The following is a 26799-nucleotide window of genomic DNA, read 5'->3' as shown; positions in this document are numbered from 1 at the left end:
TGAAGCCTCTGAAGCTCAGGGCTCATTCACTATCTTCCTGTCTCTCTACTCTGTAGGCACTTGCTCTTGAGCTGAAAAAACTTTACTTAGCTATGAGTGACAAGAAGAATGATCTTTTGAAAGCCATGACTTGGCCTGGCAGGAAGGCAAGCTTGTTCCCTGAATGTTTTGATAACCTGCAAGTTTACCTGGAGCACACACAGGCTACTGCTGCGTCCAGAAGCAAGTCCTTGAAAGCTGGCCTCGATTATAACCGCAGTTACCAGGTACAGGCGCTCGGCCAACGTTGGCACTATTTTAGGTCACCACGTGAACCCCTCATTTCTGTTAATTTCTATTCCTGGTGTCATTTGTGAATAGGAATTGCTAAGAAAAGCGATGAGGCTTTCTTTCTAGGAAGGTCTTTTAATTCTGCTGCTCATGGCTGGAGACCATTTCAAAGTCAGGACCTTTCCAAAGTCTTGAGTATGAATTTTTTATGTTAAGCTAAAGTACTTTTTCTTTCCTGTATTGCATTCAGCCACTCCATGAATGTCGTATGGGAGGATTTCTAGGTAAGAGGGAGCCATTAAAGTTTTTGAACAAAGAAATGCCAGTTCATGTATGTTTGGGGAGACTCACCTGGCAATTCTCTGAGGGGGACTGGAGGAGAGACTTGGGGCAGGTAGACTAGTTAGGAAGCTACTAAAATTGTCTAATGAAACAAGATGAAATACATCACCGCTTGTGAAGGAGTCTTGCCCATAAAATCAAACCTGAATCTGATAAAGCCTCTAGAACTTAAGTAAAATAGACACGGGGGAGAAGAATATGGTAAGCGGCACAGTGGGAGTGCAGCCAGCCAAATCCAGGCAGTGGGAGGCTGTGCAGAATAAACAACCCATTTTTTCACCGCTCTTGCAAAATCCAAGAAACAGCAAAGAGAGATGGGTGGGGAGCCTGCAGATTTCAGGAGATTTAGGACACCTTCTAATCCATTGCAATTTGTTGGATTTCATTTCGATCCCAATGTAAACAAATTAAAAAAAAACCATTATAGGCAATTGGAGAAATGTGAACGCTGTCTGGGCTGTTAATATTACTAAGGAATTATTATTGACTTGTGCTGTTTTTAAAGGAGAAACTTTTATCTTTTAGAGATATATACTAAAACTTGTTCTGATGAAATTCTGTGCTATCTGGGATTTGCTTCAAAATTATCTGAGGGAAGGGAGGTTATGTACAGTCAAGAAAGCTCCAGAGAGTGTAGATGCGCAATGAACAGGCACGAATCAGTAATTGTTAAATCTGGATCATGGTGATGCAGGGATTTCTCCAGGCAAGCATGTGTTTGAAATGTCTGATAGCGCAAAAATTAAAGGACAACTAAATTTGTTCTTAAAAAAGGTATTGAAGGCCTAAATAAAATTCTCACTGTTCCTGGCATTTATCGTTTTATACAGAATGAAATAAAGCGATTATATGATCAACTTATCAAGAATAAAACATCTTTACAACAGTCTTTGAATGAAATTAGTGGCCAGAGTATTGATGAACAGCTTCAGGTAATCAAGTCAAAATAATTGAAACTGACCCAACCTTGGACCAAAGAGTCTTCTGTTTAAGCTGTGTTTCTGAACCACTTCCCTTTGTGAGCAATGGCAAGGCTTAAGTAAATAAATGCATAAAAATGAAAATATTCTTCTTGATCTTTAGAACCATCTCTTACGTAGTACTTTATTAAGTGTAAATCAAAACAGCAAAAGACCATTGTCACCTGTCACCTGAACAAAATTTTAAGTTTGTGCAATGGGAAATGCATCCTCACCCTCTTAGTAGGAGTGCCAATTGGGGATCATTTGGTTAGACTGTGTCCAAATTTTCAGCATAAATTCGCTTCCATTCAAAAACAGTTTTATTTCATTTATTTATTCAGCAAGTATTATTTGAGGATTTGCTCTGTTCAGACACTGCTCTCAGTGCTAGAATATGTTTATCTGGAGGAAATAAGTGCACAGAGATAAATGTGTATATAAATATTCAAGGATGGACCAGGCAGCACTGCTTGAATTAAAAACTAAAGGGCCCACAAGTCCATCAAGAGCAGACTCTTACAAACTTAGTGAGCATCCTAACAATGGCAAACCATGCTTCTTTTCTTTTAAGAATTTATTTATTTATTTTTAGAGAGTAGGGAAAGGAGGGAGAATGCGGGAGGGAAACACCACTGTGTGATTACCTCTCGCACACCCCCTACTGGGGACCTGGCCTGCAACCCAGGCATGTGCCCTGTCTCGGAATAGAACTGGCGACCCCTTGCTTCACAGGCCAGCACTCAAGCCACTGAGCCACCCCAGCCAGGGAAGCCATGTGTCTGTTTAAAAGGAGGTAGTTAATATTTGTACTGATTTGAGGAGATGCTGAGCATCTGGTAAGTGAGGTGTGCAATTCAGTGAGTTTAAAGACTTGTACCCCTACTGGTATGTGATTAGAACGCATTAGGAACAGACGGTCAACTGGGGATCTTTGGGGAGAGCTGGAGCTGAGGGAGAGAAAGTAGGACTTTGTTTTCCCTTAATTCTTTACTGATTAATTTTCAAATGAATACATATATTTCTCTAACTTATTTAAAGTGTGTTACTGCTGTGCATTCTCTTTAGAAAGCTGATGCCTATATAGTGGACCTGCAGAACTCTGAAAGCCGAGTAGCAAAACTCGGAGCTGAAGGGGAGAGGCTTCACTTACCTTGTCCTTTACTCCAAGAGGTTTACAAATTAGAGGTATGTCTGAGCAGAACACATTCAAACAGTGAGTAATTATGATTACTTACAAGGAGTAAGAGCTTTTTTCTCCCACTGTGGAGTTTAGATTTGTTCTTCACTTGGAATATCTTTGTGGCTGGATGAAATTGTTTGGGCACCTCTGCTTGCTCTTTTCAGGATGTGCTTGACAGTATGTGGAGTATCCTGAGGGCCAGGTACGCAGAACTCAGCAGCCCTTTCAGCACCGAGAGCCGGCAGGATGCATTGTTGCAAGGCTTGGAGGAACTGGTTAATATTGGAAAGGAAAAGCTTGCTCATGATCACCTACAACAAACCAAAAGTAAAGTTGCCTTACAGGCCCAACTACAAAATCACAAGGTAAGACACATGGGTTGGATCACAGTTTCGTAAATGAAGTTCTCTGAGTATGAGCAGGGAGCATCCATTTTCTTCCTTGGTTAACTGTACATCATTTACTCATTCTTTTAACAAGCATCTACTAGAATGCTTACCGAGTATAAGTAACCCTTCCAGGCTCTTAAGAATATGATGGTGAGGGAAAGCAGATGCAGTTCCTTACATTTGTGGAGCTTTCAGTTGATTGAGAAGACATTTATCAAGGAGTCATTCAACAGATTTAAAATTAAAATTGGGGTACATGCTTTGAGAACATTTAACGGGGAAACTTAATTTGGGGGGTTAGCAAAGGCTTCCTGAGAACTGAGATCAAAAGAAGTATCTATTTAAATATATAAATGCATATGTAAAGTAATGTACCAACAAACCCTTTGGTTTTCCATTCATTTCATTAAATAAAAACCTCATGATCACCAACAGAAGATTTGCAGTGATTTAAGTGCTAATAATAAAAACTGGGTAAGATATAGTTCCTATCTGCAACAAGCTTAAGTCCAGGCCTTTGTTAAGTAGGCCTTCGCCTAAGAAATTTGAAGGTAAGTATGTATAAAGGATGGAGGGGAAGAGGAGAAAATAGCAATTGACGGGCGCTGTGCTAGCTGCTTTATAAACCCTCCATATGTCCTTTACCAGGAATCAGGGAAGGGATCCACATTGAGCTTCCTCCAAACTATTAAGGAGGGTGACTGGTGGAAATGGAGAAGAACCTTATGAAGGAACACACTCCCGTTTAAAGGCTTTTGAAGTGCCATTCTGGGAGCTTCTATGTACCAGCACTCCGGAAGAGCCCATCAACAAATTCCCTTTATTGAGCATTTTATTGAAAAGAAGTTAAGAGTCAGAGATTAGGAACCCCCAGCTATTGAATATGTGGGCCCCTTGGATTAAGACATCTATCTGTCCTACTTTTTGTCTGGAAATTACTCAGCCACATCATTATCTACCTTTTTGTAATGTTTCCTTAACCTTAGAATAACTGATTTAAGGAAGATCTCACTGGAAATTGAAATTAACTAATTAATGTTTGCTCTTTAACATGGACTGTTTTATGGAAAATACTACTTAAGATGATTTTTCTTTATGATCTGTTAAAAATGTCATTAGTATTTAAAGACTAAGGGATACATAGTCGATTTTTTATTTTCTCATGTGTTTGACTTTGTGACTTTCCTGGGATTTTGGATGTAAAAAAGCAACTATAGCCATAAAAAACGTGGTTTTTAAGGTTTTCACAATGCCAAAATAAATATTAAAACCCCCTCCATTTTACAGCTTTTTTTCCAGAAGCTTGTTGCTGACATGCTGTTAATCCAAACATACTCCAGCAAAATGCTTCCTTCTTTATTGCAAAAGAAAGAGACATTTTGGGCAGAACAAGTAAAAGAAGTTAAATTACTAGAAGAAAGGTCACACCAATGTGGAATAAAGCTGCAGAGTTTGTTGCAGGTATTTGGGTTACATAAACTTCATGCTTAAGCTGAGAATTTCATGTTCTCAACCACCACCTTCAAGTGTCGAAAACAAATATCAAGATGTCAGTCAGCAGTAATAAAATGGGAAATAACCACAAGGGTCCTACTCCCTGAATGAAATACTAGCTGAGGTTCCTTATATGTAAATTAGGGATGGCACAGCATCTTTCTACCTTCTAGGTTTGTGTAGTGCACATAAACAAAATTGAAAAGCACACTGAGATCTTGAATGAGATCATTTGGATGAAATAGTGTCTGGTTCAGAAACTATACTTCCTGAAAGGGACAGACCCAGACGTTCTTTGAGTCACGAAAGTGGCTTCATGGACAATTTTGTCCCAGTTCCAAGAAAAAATTTAAGCTTGCCTAAAGCTTTTCCTCGATTTTACGATTTTCCCCTTTAACTTTTTAAATGCAGCAGATGTTAGCCTGTAAAGGGAATAAACAAAAAGTAAGGAAATAATCAGCTTCATAATGTAATATGATATGGTGTTATTTTTATGCTACTAAAATTTTCTAGTTTTTGTGTCAAATGGATTTTATAGTAATATTTCATGGTATCAACAATAAGACTTCATGGTCCCAGCCAGGTGACCCACTATTTCAATAGATGTGAGAATTAGCAAGGTGGTTGTTTTTCCTACGTTGCTAATTCTCTTGGTAAAATTTAGTGTCCATACATTGGCTCCCTAGAGTGCTGAGACCCTAGAGGTGGGCTTCTGTAGAAACGGAGAGAGTAAGACAAGGCGAGATTGAAGCTAAGGCAATACTACTCTCCTGGTGAAGCGAAAGCCCACCACCTCAGGCAGTGAAGTTATGCTTTAAGCACCTCAGGGTAATGGCCCATGGACTGGGGATTGGAGCAGGGAGGGAGGAGGCAGCCTCATGGGACCTTCTGTGGAGAAAGGCTTTCAAAGTTAGCCCTTTGCCTTTCCAATTAAGAGAGGCTCTCTAATGGATCTAAAGCCTCTGCTGAGGTGTATGCTAAGAATACCTCTTTTTAACTTAATCATTTTCATCCCTACTCAATTTGATGAGACAAACATAAAACACTAATGCCAACTGGAGTTTTAAAAACCTTCTCCACAAAAGCAGTGGAATGATTTTCCATTAGACACTGAGCTCTTACTAGAATGGGTTATATCTCCCAGAAACCCATAGAATCTGTGCTTTATTTTTGAATTCCGTCTCAGAGTTCATTTTTATTTTTAGGATTAATTTTGTCATTGTCTGGAGTTAATTAAGAGAGCTCCTATTGGTTTTATGCTCTTCATTCTCTAGAAATGGGAAGAATTTGATGAAAACTATGTCTCTCTTGAGAAGGACTTGGAAATTCTTGTATCTACATTGCCTTCTGTGAGTTTGGTGGAAGAGACAGAAGAGAGATTAGTGGAAAGGATTTCATTTTACCAGGTATTTTGCTTCCATTAAAGCTGTCAAAGACGTGGTCAATAGCACTGTGTGTGTGTGTGTGTGTGTGTGCATGTATGTTTACTAAATTGCCTGAATTTGAAGGTGAATGATTTGAATTGAGTTCAAATACTGTTCATCACACAAATCACTGTCAGACATATTCGGGGACACTGTAGGTTTGACTGTGAGCTCCTCAGCATAGCCACATGTTCGGCTTGGGGCTGAGGACCGTGGTCTGAGCCCTGAGGACCGTGGGCTCTCACTTACCTGTAGAATATAGATAATATGGTTCTCCCACCTGTCTCAAATGGTGGGTGTGAGTGGTTGTGGAAATGAGCTAACATATGGAAAGGAATATGTAAACTCTGAGCTTCTAAACATATATTTAGTTTTATTAAAACAGCAAAGCTCTGATTGGACATAACCTATGATCCAGACCATAATCTGTCACCTGCAACAAGCATCATAAAAAGACTTTAAACTAAAAATTTTCTTGTAACTGTTAGTACTATGATCAAAGTCTCTGTGTCTCAGATTTCAATGCCACAGAAAAGATAAAACCTTAAAATGATTTTTGAGCAGCATTGAGAATATGGCCAAGATAAAAATGAGTTTAAATCTTCTCAGGCTTTAACTTTATAATATAAATAATAAAAACCTAAATTGTGCAGCTAGAGGTAGTGATCAAACATCAACTTTAAAACATCAGAAGCAGGTTTGTTGCCTGAATAGACCGGATGGGAAACGAAAGCATGAAATACTTGGCAGGACCCTGCCATTCTCCGAGGCATGCGGGCTCCTATGTGCAACATTTTCCTGAGGCTGGAGCCCTGTAGCTATGGTCTCTAAATACCAAGGAAGCTGCAGCGGCTGTCTTTGCCATCTTATTTTATTGAGGCTGACTCTGAGGTGAATCTCAGTCCTCTGGGAAGCTGCTGTTTTAATGCTTTGTTAGCCTACGGATACACAAGTTTCCATCTGAACAGCTGAAAGAATGCAATTGAAAACAGATACCAATTTAAACCTCATTATATGAAGAAACAGTTAATATAAGCCAAACTAATAAAAGCCTGATTATTTCCCCAAAAGTGACTCTATCCCTTAAAATGTAACCTGAGATTCTGTGGAAATGAAATCATTGTTGTAAGACATTTAAATAAATTTGCCAGACTAAAAAAAGTCAGATATCTCGTCAAGCCATTTCACGTACAGGCTTCTTAAGGTCGGCCTCCGTCTCGTGCATCAGGCTGGGGTCTGCATCTTGGTCAGTGGACGTCTGTGGGACGTGAGCATGGGTGTCCGATGCGTGGCCTTTGGAGTCAAAACAAGCCTGTGTTCAGATGCTTGCTTGGAACCTCGTGGGCTGAGTGACCAGTGCAGTCTGAGTCCATTTATCAAATAGGGAACTTAAAATTCCTCAGAGATGCTCTGAAGATTTGAGTGTCTCATACAGAAGGCTTAGAAAATTAGAACCTTTTTTCTTTTAAACGAGTGTTGGACATTTTTGTTCTAGCCCACAGGCTGGGGCAGCGGGCAGGGGGGTCACAAATGGGAGTGAAGGGAAGGACATTGGAAGTAGAATTTTTGAAAAATTTTAAAAAGGCTTAAGTTAACTGGAAAATAGCAAAAGGTCTGTTTTGATTGTAATATATTTTTAAGGATTAAATTTTATTTTTTAATTATATTTTATTGATTATGCTGTTACAGCTGTCCTGATTTTTCCCGCTTTGCCCCTTCTCCACCCAGCACCCTCCACTCCCTCAGGCAGTTCCCCCACCGCAGTTCAAGTCCATGTGTCATGTATGAAAGTTCTTTGGCTGCTCCATGTCCTATATTGTACTTAACACCCCCATGGCTATTCTGTAACTACCTACTTGTGCTTCTTAATCCCCCGACCTCATTACTCATTCCTCTGCATGCCCTTGCATCTGACACCCATCAAAACACTCTCTGTATCCATGATTCTGTCTCTGTTCTTGTTTGCTTAGTGTGTTTTTTTAGATTCAATTGTTGATAGATTTTTATTTTTTGCCATTTTATTATTCATAATTTTGATCTTTTTCTTAAATAAGTCCCTTTAACATTTCATATAATCACGGTTCGATTAAAGGAGTTGATGAACTCCTTTAGTTTTTTCTTGTCTGGAAAGCTCTTTATCTGCCCTTCGATTCTACCTGATAGCTTTGCCGGGTAGAGCAATCTTGGCTGTAGGTCCCCACTTTTCATGACTTTGATTATTTCTTGCCAGCCCCTTCTATCCTGCAAAGTTTCTTTTGAGAAATCAGCTGACATTGTTATGGGAATTCCCCTGTAGGTAATTAACTTCTTTTCTCTTGCTGCTTTTAAGATTCTCTTTATCTTTAACCTTTGGCCTTTTAATTATGATGTGTCTTAGAATGGGCCTCTTTGCATCTATGTTGTTTGGGACTCTCTGGGCTTCCTGGACTTGCCTGTCTCTTTCTTTCACCAAATTAGAGAAGATACTTTTCATTATTTTTTAAAATAAATTTCCAGTTTCTTGCTTTCTCTTCTCCTTCTGGCATCCCTATGATTTGAATGTTGGTACTTCTGAAGTTGTCCCAGAGGCTACTTATAGTATCCTCATTTTTTTTTGGATTCTTTTTTCTTCTTGGCATTCTGATTGGTTGTTTTTTCTTCCTTATGTTCCAAATCATTGATTCAGTTCTTGGCTTCATCCACTCTACTATTGTTTCCCTATAAACCATTCTTTGTTTCAGTTAGTGTAGCCTTCATTTCTGCCGGGATGTTTTTATGCTGCTGAGGTCCTCACTAAGTTCCTTGAATAGCCTTATGATTAGTGTTTTGAACTCTGTATCTGATAGATTGTTTATCTCCATTTCGTTTAGCTCTTTTTCTGGAGTTTTGACCTGTGCTTTCATTTAGGCCATGTTTGTCTGTCTCCTTGTTTTGGCAGCCTCCCTGTGTTTGTTTCTATGTATTAGGTAGAGCTGCCTTGACTCCGTATCTTGGTAGTGTGGCCTAATGTAGTAGGTGTCCTCTAGGGTCCAGTGGCACAGCCTCCCCTATCACCCAAGCTTGAGTACACGATGCGCGCCCTTCATGTGGGCTGAGTACACCTGCCTCTTATAGTTGAGCCTTGGTTGTTGCTGGCAGATCAATGGGAGGGGTTACTACCAATCCCCGCCCTCCGTAGAGGATCAGCTGGGCAGGGGCAGAGTAGTGGAGCTACAACGTGGTCTGTAGCTGTCCACTGGGTGTGCTGGGCCTGGGGTTTCCCAGGTGGTACAGGCCAAGGTCAGCCCCCACCTGTGTGTTGCCTGGGACCACCCTGCCTGAGCTATAAAACAGTCTGAGATGGCTTGTTCTGGGCTTGGAGATTCCCTGGTGAAGCCAAGTGGTGAATCTAGGCTGGCTGCTGCTAGTGCAGGTCCTGGGGCTCACTGAGGCTAGCTGGCTGGGGCTGGAGTTCCTAGGGATCTCCAAGGCAGGTCAAAAAGTGTTAGCCAGGTTGATGGAGTCTCAGATAGGACACCAGCTTGCAGGCTTTGTTGAGGGAGGGTTTAGAAAAGGGACAATGACCTCTGCTCGCCTTGATGCCAGACGCTTCAGTTTCTCCCTGTGTACTACTGGTGCCTTTCAAGCTGCTGCCCTGGTGCTGGAGCTCAGAGGGAAGAGAGTCTGAGTAGGAGAGTCCATGTGTGAGTTCTTTAAGAGGAACTGCTGGAGGCTCCAGCAGTTTATTCCACTGACTCAATCCCTGCTGGTGTTCGTAGCCAGAAGTTGTGGTAACTTATCTTCCTGGCACTGGAACCCTGGGCTGGGGTTCCTGGTTTGGGGCTGGGACTCCTCGCTCCCAATATATCCCTCCCTAGTTTTTATCCACCACACGTGGGTGAGGGGCCAGCCCTTTCCATGTCTCCCCTGCCCCACCCCCCAGTCTGGATGGACGTGGTTTCTTTAATTCTGTAATTGTCAGACTTCCATTCAACTTTATTTCTCACAGTTCTGAGTGATGGTTGTTCTATATTTTAGTTATAATTTTGATGTGGTTGTGGAAGAGGCAAGCCATGTCTGCCTACACTGCCATATTAAAGATTAAATTTAAACAGCTGCCAGGATAACTGTCATTAGTTGTACCCAACCATGGAAGATAATTGCCTTAAAACAGAGTTCTCTTCAGGGGGTCATTGTATTTTCAGTTTTGAAGAATTTTATTTTTCCGTCCATGAGATTTTATTAATGATGTGCTGTCTGCTTTATTCTCTTGAAGTCCTCCTCCTTTCTCTCTACTGAATCGTTACATTTAGAAGACTCTGGAAATGAAATTTTTCCTACTATTTGGGTGTAAAGGATAATACAGAAATATTTTCTTCTTGAGCCCTCTCATACCTAGGTTGCAATATAAAATGCTTAAAGGGACCAGGCAGGAGGACAGAAATAAGGGGCACTGAGTGGTGCCCCGTCGGAGAGGGGCTGCTGCTGCGGTGCAGGGGAGCCAGAGCTAGCAGGCTGTTTGACAGGAGGCTGTTGCTGCTCTGTTTCAGCCCATCTTCGCACCATTCGAAGGCAGACACAGGTGGCTAGAAATTCCAACTTTCCCATAGGCTCACGGGAAATTCTGGGTTCTATGTAAAATTTTCTGATATTCAAAGTTATATTCAGTTCACACACACAACCTGTCTGCAAGCTGCCAGACTGCCAGTATTTTTGTTTTGTTTTGTTTTGTTTTTAGGTGAAGGAATTACCTATTAAATATAAAGCTGAGAATTTTTGTTTTCTGTTGGCATGTCTTAATACAACTGAATCTGTGCAGTAGAAATGCATTAGTTGGAAACTCACATCATGAAAGATGATCAATAAACCATAAATCCTGTTTGTCCAGCCAGACTGCAAGAGTCTGGAGGGTTAGGAAAGTGGTAATGTTTCTTTAGTGGACTCTACTATAGAGTCCAGAGTAAAAAACTGTAGGTTTTTTATGAAATATTTGTGAGTACATTGGTTGGTTTCATTTCAAAATAATTCATTCTGTGATTAACTTTTATTAGCAAATAAAAAGGAACATTGATGAGAAGCATGCCCGGCTTTACCAGACTCTGAATGAAGGCAAACAGCTGGTGGCATCCGTGAGCTGTCCTGAATTAGAAGGCCAGATTGCAAAGCTAGAGGAACAGTGGTTGTCCCTAAACAAAAAAATCGACCATGAACTACACAGACTACAAACGCTTCTCAAGTATCTGCTCAGGTATGTTCTCCTAGAGATCGAGTGGCATCGAATTTTGCTGAGGAAAAAGACCTCACAGGGATCCTGCCGTCCCCCGGATATTACATGGGGTCCCTATCGTACAGTTTCACTTCGACAGTGAGGCCGTGGGGTCCCTCTTCTGGGCCGCATGGGGTTTAGAGTCGCTGATACTGGTTTGTTAGACTCAGAATATGTAATCAGTTTTATGGAAGCTAGGAATATAAAATTCCTATATACTGTAATGTTGCTCTTTCCTCTCCCAAAAGTTTTAAAATTTATAAGAAATTAAATATTTTAGCTAAGAGGATAGTGTTTTTTCCTTTTCATTGAATTTATTGGGTGACAGTGGTTAACCAAATTGTACAGGTTTCAGGTGCCCAATTCCACAACACATCATCTGTGTACCGTACTGTGTGTTCACCACCCCGAGTCAAGTCTCTGCCCATCACCACTTATCCCTCCGTCTCCTCCTCTACCTCCCTCACCTCCCCTAACAGAATTGTTTGAAAATGTCTTTGGAGTTCTTCAGAGACTTTTTTTGTTTAGTTGACATAACTTGAACCCCTTGAGGAAAGTCAAGAACATAGAACATTTAAACTTCATTCTCATCCCTGCCTCTTAGGGGGCTGTCTTAACCTAAAGAAGTTTAAAAGTTACAAGAGGGGTAGCATTTTACTTGGGTATTTTTGCCACATTGCATAAATATGTTGGCATCTAGCCAGCTGCATTTTTCTGTTACATAACTTACGCAAATGCTCATTATATTTTTTACTATACACAAATCTATAGAGGACATTTAATGAATAAAAATAATCCCTGTCCTTACTGGTTTGCTTTCATGTAGCTGTAATGAGAAATTTTAGAAAGAATGTTTAGCCTTTAAAATGCTTCTTTCTTCTTGATTAGTCATGATGGAGAAAGAGTAATAAAAATGCCAGAAGCATCAGACTTGGGGCATGGGATAAAACAGGGTATGATCCTCATAATCATAATAATTTTATGAATAATAAGGCTGATGAACACAGGAAAACTAAAATAAGAAGAAAGTATGCTGGTGATGCACGTTTCTAATTTTATTTCTCTTGCTTTGCTCTTGTTAGTTATAACAGAGATTCGGACCAGTTAACCAAGTGGTTGGAATCTTCTCAGCAAACTCTGAACTACTGGAAAGAACAGTCCCTCAATGTTTCTCAGGACTTGGATACAATCAGAAACAACATAGACAGTTTCTTTGTAAGTTTTAGTAGAATGTGCACAGACAGTTATCAGCAATAAATATCAGGGGGAGATATTCAGGATTGAGGTGATAGTCTCCATAACCATTTGTGGGTAAGGAATAAGACTTGGGCTAATAGCAGCTGCATTCTCTAGACTTAAAACTATTTCCTTATATTGTATCACTTAGTTATGCATTTATAATAACGATGAAGTACATTTTTAGTTGACCCTGTGAAGTATACATAAGCCTAAAACTTGCTCTGACATGGGGCATGTTTTACAAATGCGGAAAATAACTCTCCTGCCCCCACAAAAACCTCACAGGATTATTAAGTCATAAATGTTAAAGTTAATAAATACATGGTTTTAAATTATGTAAAACTGTTATTTCTTCTAAAATGTTATTTTTTCTAAAATGTTATTTATTCTAGAATGTTTCTTCAAAATATTTCTTCTAAAATGTTGTTTTGAGATATTTCTTAAAGTATTACTTTTGCAATATAAGTTACACTTTAGAAACCTTTCAGTCTTTTTCCATTTTCTTTGTACCTCTGATTGCTCATTTTGGTATTAAAATGTAGATATTTTAAAATATACTTTATAAAAACTAAGTATACAGGAAAGATTTAAAATATTTTAGTTAAAACTTCTCTTGCATTTAGTTCATTTAATATGAACTTTGTGTTGTGTCCCATACTTTTTTAAAGTTGAAATGATGATTTGTCTCTTTTTTTAAATATTGATCACTTGATTATAAGCCACTCAAGGGGCAGGAATCTCGCCTTTTTTGTTCCCCTCCATCCCTCTATTGCCTAGAGCAGTGCCTGACCCTTAGTAGAGAAAGTGTGTATATGCATGTGTGTGTGCCTGTAGACACACATGCACATAAACACCCGCATACAAATATTTACTACTTGATGGAATTCAGTTATTTTGTTTTGGGCTCTAACCCCAAAGAGTTCTTCTGACTCTTAGCTACTCTATTCCATATTTAAATGTTTAAAGTCTGTAAACTTTAAAACTGTGTCCTTCAGGAGTTTTCAAAGGAACTTGATGAAAAGTCCTCCTTGAAGACTGCAGTGGTAAGTGCTGGGAACCAACTTCTTCACCTAAAAGAGGCTGATACGGCTGCCCTGAGAGCTTCTTTAGCACAGTTTGAACAAAAATGGACAATGGTCATAACTCAACTTCCAGATATTCAAGAAAAACTTCACCAGGTAAGTATTTAAAGACCCAGCATTTAAATTAGCATTCACTTGTTAGCTCAGAAATATTTTAAAATTATTTCTTTGACTCAATAATTTTCATTGACACTACCTATTTTTCTCTGGCACCACTGAATATAGGTCTTAATTACTGGACTCTTCTCCAATGGGATCTTTCCTGAGAGAGAAATCAGGCTTAATTACTTTATTTCCCAGTTATCTGCACCACTGTGTTAGTTTATGTGAAGGTCATTGTCATTGTTTTGGGGTCATTCATTCTAAGCTTGAATTCTGGGTTTGTTTTTGTGAGTAACCTGCATAATCATGTAGCAAGACCTTTTATCAAACCAGATTATCATCTTTAGTGATGCCCTGATTCATTTTGTTAACTGCAGGTAATTAAATGGAAATCATTTTGTCCTTGCAGCTTCAGATGGAGAAATTGCCATCTCGTAAAGCAATCACAGAGATGATTAGCTGGATGAACAATGTGGAACATCAAACTGCAGGTGAAGACTCTGAGCATTCACTGAGTTCCGCATCTCAAGTTAAAAATCTTCTTCAGAAGTACAAGGTAATTATACAAAAAGAGCCAGAGGCCCTTTCATTAAATAACAAGGCAAGACAATTGGAGGAGAAATACTGAGCAAAGAGACATGTAGAATATAACTTAGAAAAACTAATTCTGGGTGCGGCAGGAGAGAGAGTAATATACTTGTTCTTATTTGGTTTAAATCCCCACCATAGCTCTTGCACCACAGGACGGTGTCTGAGCCGTTAACTGGCTCTGGCCCCTTGTCACCTCTCCGGCCTCATCTTTCCATTCTCCCGTGCAGACCCTGGTCTCTGCCTGAACCGAATGATGTGTGGTCCCTGGACTGCTTCCAGTGCTCTCCTTCCACATGCTCTTTTACCTGTGCACCTTCGCCAGGAATCCCCAGGCCCTGTGTTTAGCTGTAGAAATCCTCTTGGTCATCCTTCAAGAATTGGCTCAAGCATCTTTTCACTTGGAAATCTAACCCTGACTCTCCCAGCCAGATTAGTTTACTCTCCGGGATTAGGTGTCTCCGTGGTGCTATCAGTAGTTTCTACCACATGGTATAAATATTTGCTTGGTTGCCTGTCTCCCCTCCTTGACTTAGCTTTTTGAGAGCAGAGGCTATCCTTCACCTCCCTGAAATAACACACCGAGCCCCATACCTGGCAGCCAACAGGTGTTAAGTAAATGTCCTTTGACTAAGAGAATGCGTAGGGACAAGTTGATATACTTGATATCCTACAAATAGATGTGAACGTGGCTCCCTCTGTGATATTTGATTTCAAGTAGATTTAAGTAATATTGAACAAGCCACGCACAAACATTTATTGTGTACTAGGCATTGTGTTTGCCCATAGCAACGCAGATGAATGAAGACCCTGGTCTTTGCTTTCAGAGACTCCACAGGCTGTGGATCGAGCTTGTAGGCAGAAGATGAATGGCTTAATCACAAAGTATGATGTTAGCAAGGTTTTTATTTTTATATTCTACACATGCTAACTTCAATGAGTAGTGGAATTTTTAGGGTCCTCGTGTATGTGTTCTCGCAGGCTGTAGTAACCTAGCACATACCACATGGTTTTCCCCTTTGGATGTCTCCAAAGGAGGTGCTAGAACTTCTGAGAATAAACCCAACAAGTTCAGACTCAACAGAAATGTGATTGGCCCAAGATGGGCTTAGGATTGCTGTATCACTTAAAGTCATCCAAGCTGGGTGGCCTAGTCCATACCCAGAGAAACAGAGAAGCTGCCTAAACTGGTAAAGTTCCTCATGGGAACCTCTCATCAACCCCTGGGTCCTGATTTTGGTTCAGATGATGTGGCCACCATTCTTGGTGCTGCCTGTGACTTTTCAGTCTGTTTCAAAGCAGCAAGTCAGTCTGTTCCCAGGAATGTGGAATTTCCAAAACGACTCTCCACTCAAGTAAAGCAGGCAGCTGGGGGGTTGGAGGTGGTAGACAGTAACTCCTAACAGGTGCACCAGTAGGGATCTCCAGTTCATCTAACCTATTAATACTTCATTTTAGGCATTGGTTGTTTACTTTTGTTTATTTTGTTTTAGGAGTTTAGAATGGAAATGGACTATAAACAGTGGGTAGTCGACTTTGTTAACCAGTCATTACTGCAGTTAAGCACCTGTGATGTACAAAGTAAGCGCTATGAAAGAACGGAGTTTGCAGAGCACCTGGGCGAGATGAACCGCCAGTGGCACCGGGTCCACGGGGCGCTAAACAGAAAGGTAGGCTCAGTGTCACAATCAGAGGCGAATTTGGCCTTTGCAAAATACCCCTTTTTGAGAACTTTTAAAAGACATTCATATGGTTAATTTGTAGTGAAGCCTAATAATCCTCTCAATTGTAGCCCTTCATAACCATGTGTTTTAGATTCTCCATAAAGAGAGCATGAAAACAGTGCTTATGTTTCTTTCAAGATTTCTTAGTGGGAAATTGAGTTGGGCACATGAAGAGGAGAAATTCTATTTAAGAAGCTGTCGAGTAGTATGTGAGGCTACTGAATAGTCAGAGATTTTGACATTGTCTGTTTAAGTAGATATTCAGCATCTGCAAAGTATTTCACCTTGGGAAAGATTTTAAAAAGGAAGAGAAATGTATGTGGCCTTTTGGGAGATTTTTATTCCATGGCTCTGAAAAGATTAAGAGAACTTATTCCTAGAAAAATATTTAATCTTTGTATATAATTGATAGGGACATTCTGTTGATTTCTTTATTAAGATTCAAGTATGTGAATAAACAAAGAACATGAACAAACAATTCACAAAAGAGAAAACTAATTGGCAAATAAACATGGACATATTACAACTTCAATTATCAGATATTCAAAATATATATTACTGCAGCATTACACACTTATTAAATTAGAAAAATTTAATAAGATAAAGATAAAAGCCCAAAGTTATCACATTCATACATTGCAGATAATGGCTTAAATGCCCTTTTGGAAAAATTTCAAGAACAATAATAATAATTTGTCTTTTAACCTGGCAGTCCACCTCCTACACATTTAACTTACGTAAATAGTCCTTCAAAAAGGAGACGATATGCACACAAAGTATTAAATTCACAGTTATTTGTACAGGTGGAAGTAGAATGCCTTAATTTCCCAACTACAGAGGAATTATACTGTGTCTTTTTGATGAAATATCGGGCAGCCTTTTAAATTAATAAAGGCACGTCATGACAAGCAAGTGCCTGTGAATTATTGGAAAACAAACACAAAACTTTATATGTATGCATGTGTAAATATATAATATTTATATGTATGTATAACATATAATAGTGCATGTCAGCAACATGATTTTATTTTGTTCAGATATCATGGAACTCCAAAATAGCCAGCTTTCTTAGCAGGCTAGGTTTCATTTCAAGTGTTAGGTTTTTTTTTAAAGGGGAGTTTTAATTCTCTTTCCTGATTTTGGAATTATTTTTATTCCAAAAGTTACTGGGAAATCTTATGCAAACTGGAAATCTGAGAAGAAAAAATATTATCCTACTTAAATCATCATATCATATTTACAGTTTAAAGCATATGGTTTAAAATAAGGAACTGTCTTATTTATAACTTGTAGATACAACACTTAGAACAACTTTTGGAAAGTATCACTGAGAATGAAAACAAAATACAGATTTTGAACAACTGGATGGAAGCGCAAGAGGAGAGACTGAAAACTTTACAAAAACCTGAAAGTGTGATCTCAGTGCAGAAGGTGCTTCTGGATTGTCAGGTGAGCGGTCACCGCACCTGCCCAGCGCAGTGGTTGGGCCCTTTGGTCCACGACTAAGGCACGCCGTGGTCACTTCTCTGGACTCTCCTCCAAACCCTCATATACTTATTTTTTTTTTATGTTAAGCAGATAATTATCCATTTTTTTAATGGTAAACAGAACAAAGTATTTTCAGTTACTGATGTTCTTAAGAGGTTTGAATATTATTCCTGAGGAAGAGATGTTCAAAGGGAATTTTGATGTAGATAGTTTCAGTTGTTATATCTTTTAAAAAATGTACCAGATAGTCTCAAAATTACTCCAAAGTTTCGCTGATTTTGAGTATTTCATTCCGTTTCTTCAGAGGAAAATTACTATCCTTCCCCTCCTGTGTAACATGTTCTGAAAGGACAGCTTGTCCTCTGAAACCACTGTTTAAATCACATTTGGGCTTCAGGATGTTGGCCATGCCCCTTTTGTTCAGTTGTCATTTACCACATTGCTTATTCTTCGAAGTTCCCGCACCCAAATGCAGATTAATTCTTATGCGCTGCGCTGCTGCTGCAGGCAGCACAGCGTCTGCTACTTCGGCGCCTACTACATTACACACAAGTGTGGCACTACACGTCAGACCCCCATTCCACTTCAAAGGTTACAGAATAATACTAGGCATGATGTGTGAGCAGCAATACTCCTATAAGAGCTTTTCAGATGGTCGTATCCTGCTTCTAACTACCCAATAGCCACTTCCACTTTGGAATTTTTGCAGCCACCTCAGACTCAACATACCCACTCCTGACCATCAGCCTAGAAGCTCAGCACTTCCCAGCCCCCAACAGGCTACCCCGTTTCACTTGAGTTCCAAGCTATGCACAACTTGGGGTTTCATCACTGTTTTCCAGTTGAGAAAATGCTCACTTGAGGGTTTGATGACTTAAATGCCTGGTCGAACAGCCAGGACAGGGGAGACCTGGCTGGGGACTAGGTCTGCTAGACTCTTTCCACTATATCATGATGGTAAGGACTTGTTGCCTAGACTCTTCTACAATTTAGATCCTTGTAATAATTGAAATTACTGTAAAAATTCATATTGTAATCCTGTAAATTTATATTATCATAATTCATTGTAAAAACTGAATGAAGAGTATGTTGTGATTACAATGTCTTTGGTGTAATGTTTTTTTGCATATTCTAATGTTGTTTTTACTTGGAAAGGGCAAACTCCTATCTCGAACACCTGATTGTTTGATGATAATGTACATACGGAAACTATTTTCTTTTGCCCTTCTAGGATATAGAAAATCAACTTGCAGTTAAATCCAAAGCACTGAGTGAGTTGAGAGAAAGTTGCCTGATTTCGGAGCGTGGGACAATGCCATTGTTAGAAGACACAGCTTCCAGGATTGAGGGTTTATTTCAAAAGAGGAGCAGTGTTATCAACCAGGTACTAGATTCATTTGAAGTGTGCTATTTCTCTTCACATATCTATCCATCTTTTACCTATTCTTTATTGTTTAATCGTGGAGACTTGCTCCATGCCAAAGCTGAAAATCTGCTGAGAAAATGATTGGGATGGAGGTGAGAAAAGCATTTCAAATCATCCTCCCTTTTTTGCACTAGATAATTAGACGCAAAGCCACCAATTCAATTCCAATATCATTAGCAGTCTGCAAATCCACTTAGTTATCTTTGTGTTGTCTAATGTACAAAACAAAAATGTCTTCATCTCCCAAACCAAACAGAGCATCTGGCATTGTTTCCTGGCCAGAGCTACAGGAGCAGCTATGAAGAAGCAGCTCCAATTCCCTAGAGACAGGAAGATGCCTCAGGGAGAGGTGGATCCTGCACTCATGTGGCTCTGATTAAACTAGACACACCATGAGCATAGGGAGAATCGCAGAGGTGGGGAGAAGCGTGGCACGAGGTAAGGAGAAAGAACTGAGGAAGAGTGGAAGACATGGGGTCAAAGTGTACTTCAACCCCTTCTAGGAGGAAAGCACCAAAACAGAAATAACAGGCATCTCTAGACATTGCAACCTTAACGTTTCTCCACAAACGGAGGGAGAGAAGTGTAAATACTAACCAATGATAGATACACCTGCCCAGGTTTCCCAGAGAGGCCTTATTGTGGATTATTTGTTGTCTACTAAAGCCTGCTTTTAACCATTTGTCCCAAGAGGGAGTTAGGAATAACTTGTATGAATGAAATCCACAGGTGACCCTCAGCCTCACTCCTCCCCCAGAATTCAGATGGGAAAATGAGGTTTGAGCTTAACATACCTTGTGTGTAAGTCATTTGTTGAACATATCTTTTGTGAGGCACTAGGCTCACTGCTTGAGGGTTCAGAGATTAAAAAAAAAAAAAAAAGTGGATTCTGCCCTTGAAGAGATCACATGCTACTGTAGGAAACATTTGAACATATAATTACAACACAATAAATTACAATATAATAAAGGGGGGAGATTAAATGAGATAATACATGTAAAAAACATGCAGATAACACTGGCATAAGGATAGAAATAGAGATAAATGGAATAGAATTGAGAGTCCAGAGATAAACCCTCATGTTCATGTTCTATTGATTCTGACAAGGATGCAAGACAGTTTTAGTGGGGGGAAAATATTTTTTAAAAAATGGTACTAGGACAGCTGCATATCTACATCCAAAACAATGACATGAAATCCCTACATTTATATCATATGCAAATTAACTCAAAATAGATCAAAGATATAAACGTAAGAGCTAAACTATAAAACTTAGAAGGCTCAGGCCTGGCCTGTGTGGCTCTGTTGATTGGAGCGCCATCCCATAAACCAAAAGATCATGGGTTTGGTTCCCAGTCAGGTCACATGCTTGGGTTGCAGGTTCAGTCCCCACTTGGGGCATGTATGAGAGGCAGCTGATCAATATTTCTCTCTCACATCGATGTTTCTCTCCCTCTGTTTACCCCTTTCTCTCTCTCTGAAATCAATGAGTGTGTCCTCAGGTGAGGACTTAAAAAAAAAAAACTTAGAGGAAAACAGGTGTAGGTCTTCATAACTTTGGATGAGGAAATGGTTTCCTAGGACATCAAAAGCACAGGCAACAACAACAAAAAACCCAGATAAATTGGACTTCTCAAAAACTAAACATTCATGTTTCAAAAGACACCATCAAAAATGTTAAAAGACAAACCACAGAATGAGAGAAAATATTTGCAAATTGTATGTCTGCTAGACAACTCATAATAACTCCTTATATATTCTAGATACAACTCAATAATGAAAAGACAAATAACCAAATGAAATAAAAACTGAGCAAATGATCTAAATAAACATTTCTCTAAAGAAGATACACAAATGGCCAATAAGCACATGAAAAGATGCTCAATGTCATTGACCATCAAGGAAGTTCAAATCAAAATCACAGTGAAATATCACTTCATACTAAGATAGCTACAATGAAAAGCAAGATTATAACAAGTGTTAATAAGGATATGGAGGAATTGAAACCACCATGCATTCATGGTGAATGTAAAATTGTGCAGCTGCTCTGGAAAACAGTCTGGCTATTCCTCAGATGGTTAAGCATAGAGTTACCATATGACTGAGCATTTCCACTTATAGGTATCTACCCAAGAGAAATAAAAATATATATCTGCACCAAACTGTGGACACAAATATTCATAGCATTGTGATTCATAATAGCCAAAATGTCCATCAGCTGGTAAAAGGATATCAAATGTGATATATTCATGCAATGGAATATTATTCAGCCATGAAAAAGAGTGCAGTACTGATACATGATACAACACTGATGGCCTTGAATACATTATGCTAAGTGACAGAACCCAGTCAGAAAAGACCACATGGTGTATGATTCCATTTACATGAAATATCCAGAATAGGCAAAGCTATAGAGACCGAAAGTAGATTAGTGTCGGAGGGAGAGGAAGGGAGAAGAATGAGGAGCTGGGGAACTGAAAATATTGTAGAACTAATTATGGAGATTGGCGTGTGAATTATGTCTCAGTAAAGCTATTACTTTAAAGAAATACAGAGGACACGAGACCTAGATCATCCATCTGCAGGCTCTCCAGAGTCAGTGTTGCCTAGAGTTTAAGAGCAAGGACTTTGCATTCTCTTCTTAAATAAGGATCTTGGCAGCACCATTATCTATGTCGTAGTGTCAGAGGCAGGTACTTAACCTCTCTAAGCCTCAGTTTTCCAGTCTACAAAATGGGGATGATGATGCCTCCTCTTAATTTCTACCTTTGTAACGATGCCTATGCAACATTCAGTGAACTCTGTCCTACTGGCTAATTCCACTTGTAGCATTTTGAAAATGTTGCTTCTAGTTTCTAGTGTAATGAGTTTTGTTTAATGGTTTTCTTATCCTCTCCCTCACACCACATGTGTCATTTCTTCTCTGTGAAACTACAATAATCTAAGGAGTTACCCCCAAGAGCATCAGAAATTACACCAATGTTTTACATGGAAGCCACGTACACTCGCAGATTCTGATGCCTCGCCCCGCGTTCTTTCCTGGGGCTGCCCCTCCCCAGGCTGAACTCTCTGTGCTGAACCTTCGGGTCTCAGGGCTCTTTTCCATTCACCAGTTCTGAAACTTAGCCATCTCTGACAGGTTTTGTTCATTGATCTACCCTTCCCACCTTCAGTTTATTACTGGAGCTCCTCCAGATGGAAATGCCTAAATGGTAGGTAGAGTCTCTCCTTGGGGAGAAAAAATAATGAGAGAGCCTCTTCTAATGGTTTCCTAAATATGCTTCCACTCTTCGTGCAGGTCAATGAGCTCAAGGCCTCCATGCAGTCTGTTTTACAGGAATGGAAGATTTATGATAAACTCTATGATGATGTGAACATGATGACAATTCGATTCGGGTACTGCATGGAGCACAGCAAGCCTGTGGTTTTGTCACTGGAGGCCCTGAGATGCCAGGTGCAGAACCTTCAGGTAAATTAACCAGATCTTGCACAGCGCATTGTTGGCAGATAATCTCCAGTGAAAGCAGGCTCACTGGGGATACATTTGCATTTGTGCTCTCGAAAGAGATGCACAAAACAGTATTTTAAACAGCAGCCTCAAAAGTATAACTTGAGCCCTGGCTAGTGTGGCTCAGTGCATTGAGCACCGGCCTGCAAACCAAAGGATTGCTGATTCAATTCCTAGTCAGGGCACATGCCTGGGTTGCAGACTGGGTACCCAGTTGAGGGCACATGAGAGGCAACCACATATTGATGTCTCTACTCTTTCTCTCCCTCCCTTCCCCCCTCTCTACAAATAAATAAATAAAATCTTGTTTAAAAAAGGTATAACTTGAAATTCCAAAATGAGTCACATGGACCAAGTGAGTGAAACTTTGTAAAAGTTTACATTGAATTTTTCTTTACGTTGAATGTCCATATTGTTTCATGATTTAAAGGTTTTGGATTTTTCTTTTAAGTACACCTTTTAAAGTTTTTGTCTCAAATGAAAGAATGCCTTCACAGGTGTTTTCTTCTTCACATTTCTAATAATTTATTCCAGTCTTATCAAGGTTTCAGTGCTGTTTTTGTGGTATACAGCAAGTGTCAAAAAGCTGCTGCATCCTTTGGAATTAGCCTGGCCATTCTGAAACTAACCTTCCAGCTCTGTTCTCTTAGTCTCTTCAAGACGAAGCTGAGAGCAGTGAAGGGAATTGGCAGAAACTCCGGGAGGTTATTGGAAAACTCAAAGATTACTGCCCCTCAGTTGCTGAAATAATTGAAGAGAAATGCCAACATACTCACACAAGGTATGCATTAAGATACAATTCGAATAATAGATCACATATCTTAATGACATGTTAAAGGAAGTGTCATGGGCTTTCTTAATCTTCTTAATCATCTGAGATGACTGTTCATACTATTCTGGCCTGTACTGTATTGATGTATCTAATTCAATGCATGATTTGATGTTGTGAAGGCTGTTACCTGCCCTGTCCAAGCATTTGGTATAATCAATCTGGAAATACCATAATTATAGCCCCAGAGTAGCTGTTTTCAGAAGGCTGCTACTTTTGGAGTAAATGCCCAGTGGAATCCTCAGGAACATCAACATCCCAGGCAGAAATAGACTAAGGGGTGGCCCAGGTGGGCAGTCTGTTCCACTGGAAACATAAGATGGAGGAAAGGGGATGTTAGAATACCTTGGGAGAAGTGATTAGTGGGCTCGGAAGGGATTTTTGATGAAGCACGTGTGATAGAAATGTCCTTAAGAAGTGAGGTCCTGGTTAATAGCAGAGAGTTTATTGTACTGAATGGGATGTGAAAGCTGGCCTAAAGCTGACCTAGTGATGTGGAAGAAAGGGAAGATACTGCAGTCTGCATATGGAATGAAAACTGTTTCCTTTATTTCCACTTTTATGTTAGGAATGCGTGTGGCTTTTCTAATTGGAGAATAAGTTTGACATACACACAATTTAAGTAGGCCTATTTAAAGACTCCCCTCTAAAAAATAGGAGCCCCTCCCATGTGGAGAAGTTTCATCGGGCATACGGTTCAGTACTTTCTCCACATTTGCCTGAGAAGCATTCATGCTACAGTAGATATTTCTTGCCAATCACAAATTTTGTAATTTTTGTTGGAACTATAGCCAGTTAAATATTTGTATTTGAACTTCTATTTATGAGTTGATTCTGTTTATGTACGGTGCAATTAATAATAAAAAAAAAAAGAGGGCATCAACAGTGTTGTTTTAACAGTCCATCTGCTCTTAACTTAATGGTAGAATGCATTGAGCTTTTGCTGCAAGGAAGAGGTTGGGAACAGAGACCTGTTCATGTCACCCTGGCAGGTGGACCCAGGTAAACCAAGACATTGCAGACCAGTTGCAGAAGGCCCAGAGTCTGCTGCAGCTCTGGAAGGCCTATGCTGGCGCTCACACTGAAGCTGTGGCAAGGCTGGAACAGCAGGAGGCCAAGTACCGCCAGCTTGCAAACATCAACATGTCTGGAAACAACCTGGAGGAGGTCCTGACCTCAGCCCTGCGGGACATAAAGGTGGGTGCGAAGCCCCTTGGGGAAAACAACGACTAAGACCTACGGAGTAGACAGAGCACAAGGCAGAGGAATGGGTCAGGATAGGTGCGAAGCAGGCTGTGTAAGACAAAGGCAAGACTGGGATGTGTGGGGTTGGATGTGTCGAGGCTCAGGTCCAAGTAGCAGGTAGCTGGGTCAGGGCACCTGACACCTGACCTTGTTCCACGTCTCCCCTTTCACTCTAGCATGTAAATCTGTAAAGAAAAAGCCTCATACAAAGTCTCAAATACAAGCAAAAGTATCTCACCCTGGCTGGTGTGGGCTGAGTGCCAGCCTGTGAACCAAAAGGTTGCCAGTTCGATTCCCAGTCAGGGCACATGTCTGGATTGTGGGCCAGCTCCCTAATTGGGAGTGTGCGAGAGGCAACGCATCCATGGCAACTGATCTATGTTTCGCTCCCTTTTTCTCCCTCCCTCCCCTTCTCTTTAAAAAAATAAATCTTAAAAAAAAACAATGCAAAAGTATCTCAACTATGGTTGTCTATAAATAATAGATGTTGAATCTCTTGCGTTAGAAATACCATGAAAAAAAGATAATCATGGATTCCTCTCCATGTTAATATGGCTTTTCTGTGGTTATAGTGATATTTAGACTATATTTAAGAGCTATATGAGGGAGGGCCCAAGAAAAACCAGAATTATCTTCTGGCTGGTGAACCCCTTTTAGTCCAGGCTTCCCCCACTAGATGGGTATTCTGGGAACCCATCTGTAGCAGTGTGCCAGCTGGCGTTGTGAGAGGCTGATTCAGCTTCAGTGAACTTTTTCTTGAGGACTCTTTCAATGCATTTGCCCATTTCATGATGGGTGATTTACAAGTGCCCCTGCCCATATTGTGCTGAGTGTTCAGCGGTTTTTGACCAAAACAGCGTGACCCCAAGCCCCACCCTCCCTATTCACCTGATCTCACCCCAAGCTACTTTTTGTCATTTCCCAGATTTAAAAAGTCCCCAAAGGGAAATGTTTTGCCATATGGAAGAGGTGAAACAAAAACCGGCAGAAGCACTAAAAGGCATCAAAATCAATAAATTCAGAAACTGAATTTAGAGCAGTGGGGAAAAAAATGTCGATAGGTATATTACATCAAATAGAGAATACTTGGAAGGTGACTGAAGTTTAAACTTGTCAGAATAAATACACGATTTTTTAAAATAAATTCTGGGTTTTGGGGGGAGGTCTTCCCCTTGTATGATGTCCTCTGTATTTTTATCCTGTTTATTTTTAATGAAGGCCCAGAAAGTGACTACTTTCAAGTTTTAAACTGCGTGACCAGCTAGCTTTTGTATATTCTGCTACAATAGGGCAAATGAAGAAGTATTTACCAATTTAATGTGAAAGACAAGAATCCAACAGATGTGATTTGTATTTCTGGTCTATTAGTTGAAAAAGAAAACCAAAAGACAAATTCACACAATATTTCCAGAGTCACCTTAAATTTGACTTGGCTAATTAGGTTTCACAGTCTCTGCAAATCAATCCATTTATCTCACAAAGTCTCAGAGGATGGGGCTGCATTGAGCCTTAAAATGGCAGTAAAGCAGATTTCTGAAGTGTTCAATGATTAGAAATGGAAAGCACAGGCTCCCCCAGGTGATCTCCATTTTCTAAAAACTAGAAGCCCGAACTCTATCAGTCTGTGGTCAGTTTAGTGTCTGATGTGGCAGATTTCAGAGCAGCACCAGCACTGTGCGTCGTGTAAAGAAAGCTTAGCTTTCTCAGCTCTTTAGGACAAACAATAACAAAAAGCCAGGCCCACAATTTCAGGGCAGAAATTCTCCTAGATGTAGATGGAGCCAGAGGGGTGGGGATTCTTGTGAAAGGAGGAGGCCATGGTTTGTGGTCACCATTTCTTCTCCAGGAGCTGCAGCATGATGTGCAGAAGACAAAAGAAGCCTTTCTCCAGAGTTCCACTCTCCTGGACCGACTGCCACAACCTGCAGAGTCTGACACCCCCCTGCTTCTCTCTGGCCACCAGCACTCCCTCCAGAGGGCTTCCTACTTGGAAAAGATGCTGCTTGTGAAAGCAAATGAATTTGAGGTTCGTCTTATTTTTGCACTCAAGTTGTAGTTTTGGACATTTGCCCATTACCTTCAATTGCTTCTATCCTAAGAAGTAATAGTAATCTGTGCTTTGGGGACTGCTCCTTAGGGCAACTGCAGAAAAAAGCTGCCCCCAAAATACCTGTCATTTCACATGATTCTTCAAGTAGAGGTTTCCTCCATCACATAGACCATGGGCAGATCTTAAGCAACCATTTCTTTGTTAGTGAACATGTTAGTTTAAGAAGTCATGTA

The 26799-nt window shown here is 40.1% G+C and overlaps 1 protein-coding gene across 1 annotated transcript in view; it reads left to right on the top strand.

The window, feature by feature from the left end:
- The window catches only part of SYNE2 (spectrin repeat containing nuclear envelope protein 2), a 277882-nt gene that overhangs the window by 199775 nt on the left and 51308 nt on the right, over positions 1-26799 (top strand). Inside the window, exons 74-90 of the mRNA XM_054567455.1 lie at positions 57-266; positions 1443-1544; positions 2640-2759; positions 2919-3119; positions 4431-4604; positions 5912-6043; positions 11071-11267; positions 12368-12500; positions 13520-13702; positions 14118-14264; positions 15790-15966; positions 17314-17469; positions 18740-18892; positions 22233-22403; positions 23093-23223; positions 24264-24468; positions 26363-26542. Coding sequence (XP_054423430.1) covers positions 57-266; positions 1443-1544; positions 2640-2759; positions 2919-3119; positions 4431-4604; positions 5912-6043; positions 11071-11267; positions 12368-12500; positions 13520-13702; positions 14118-14264; positions 15790-15966; positions 17314-17469; positions 18740-18892; positions 22233-22403; positions 23093-23223; positions 24264-24468; positions 26363-26542 — 2772 coding nt within the window. The remainder of the gene's footprint in view (positions 1-56; positions 267-1442; positions 1545-2639; positions 2760-2918; positions 3120-4430; positions 4605-5911; positions 6044-11070; positions 11268-12367; positions 12501-13519; positions 13703-14117; positions 14265-15789; positions 15967-17313; positions 17470-18739; positions 18893-22232; positions 22404-23092; positions 23224-24263; positions 24469-26362; positions 26543-26799) is intronic.

This window comes from Pteronotus mesoamericanus, unplaced genomic scaffold (genome assembly GCF_021234165.1).
Source record: "Pteronotus mesoamericanus isolate MK-2021 breed Mesoamerican mustached bat unplaced genomic scaffold, CSHL_Meso_final contig_182, whole genome shotgun sequence".
NCBI lineage: Eukaryota > Metazoa > Chordata > Mammalia > Chiroptera > Mormoopidae > Pteronotus > Pteronotus mesoamericanus.
Note: the sequence above shows the minus strand (reverse complement) of the source record. Positions and strands in the feature narration are given on the sequence as shown.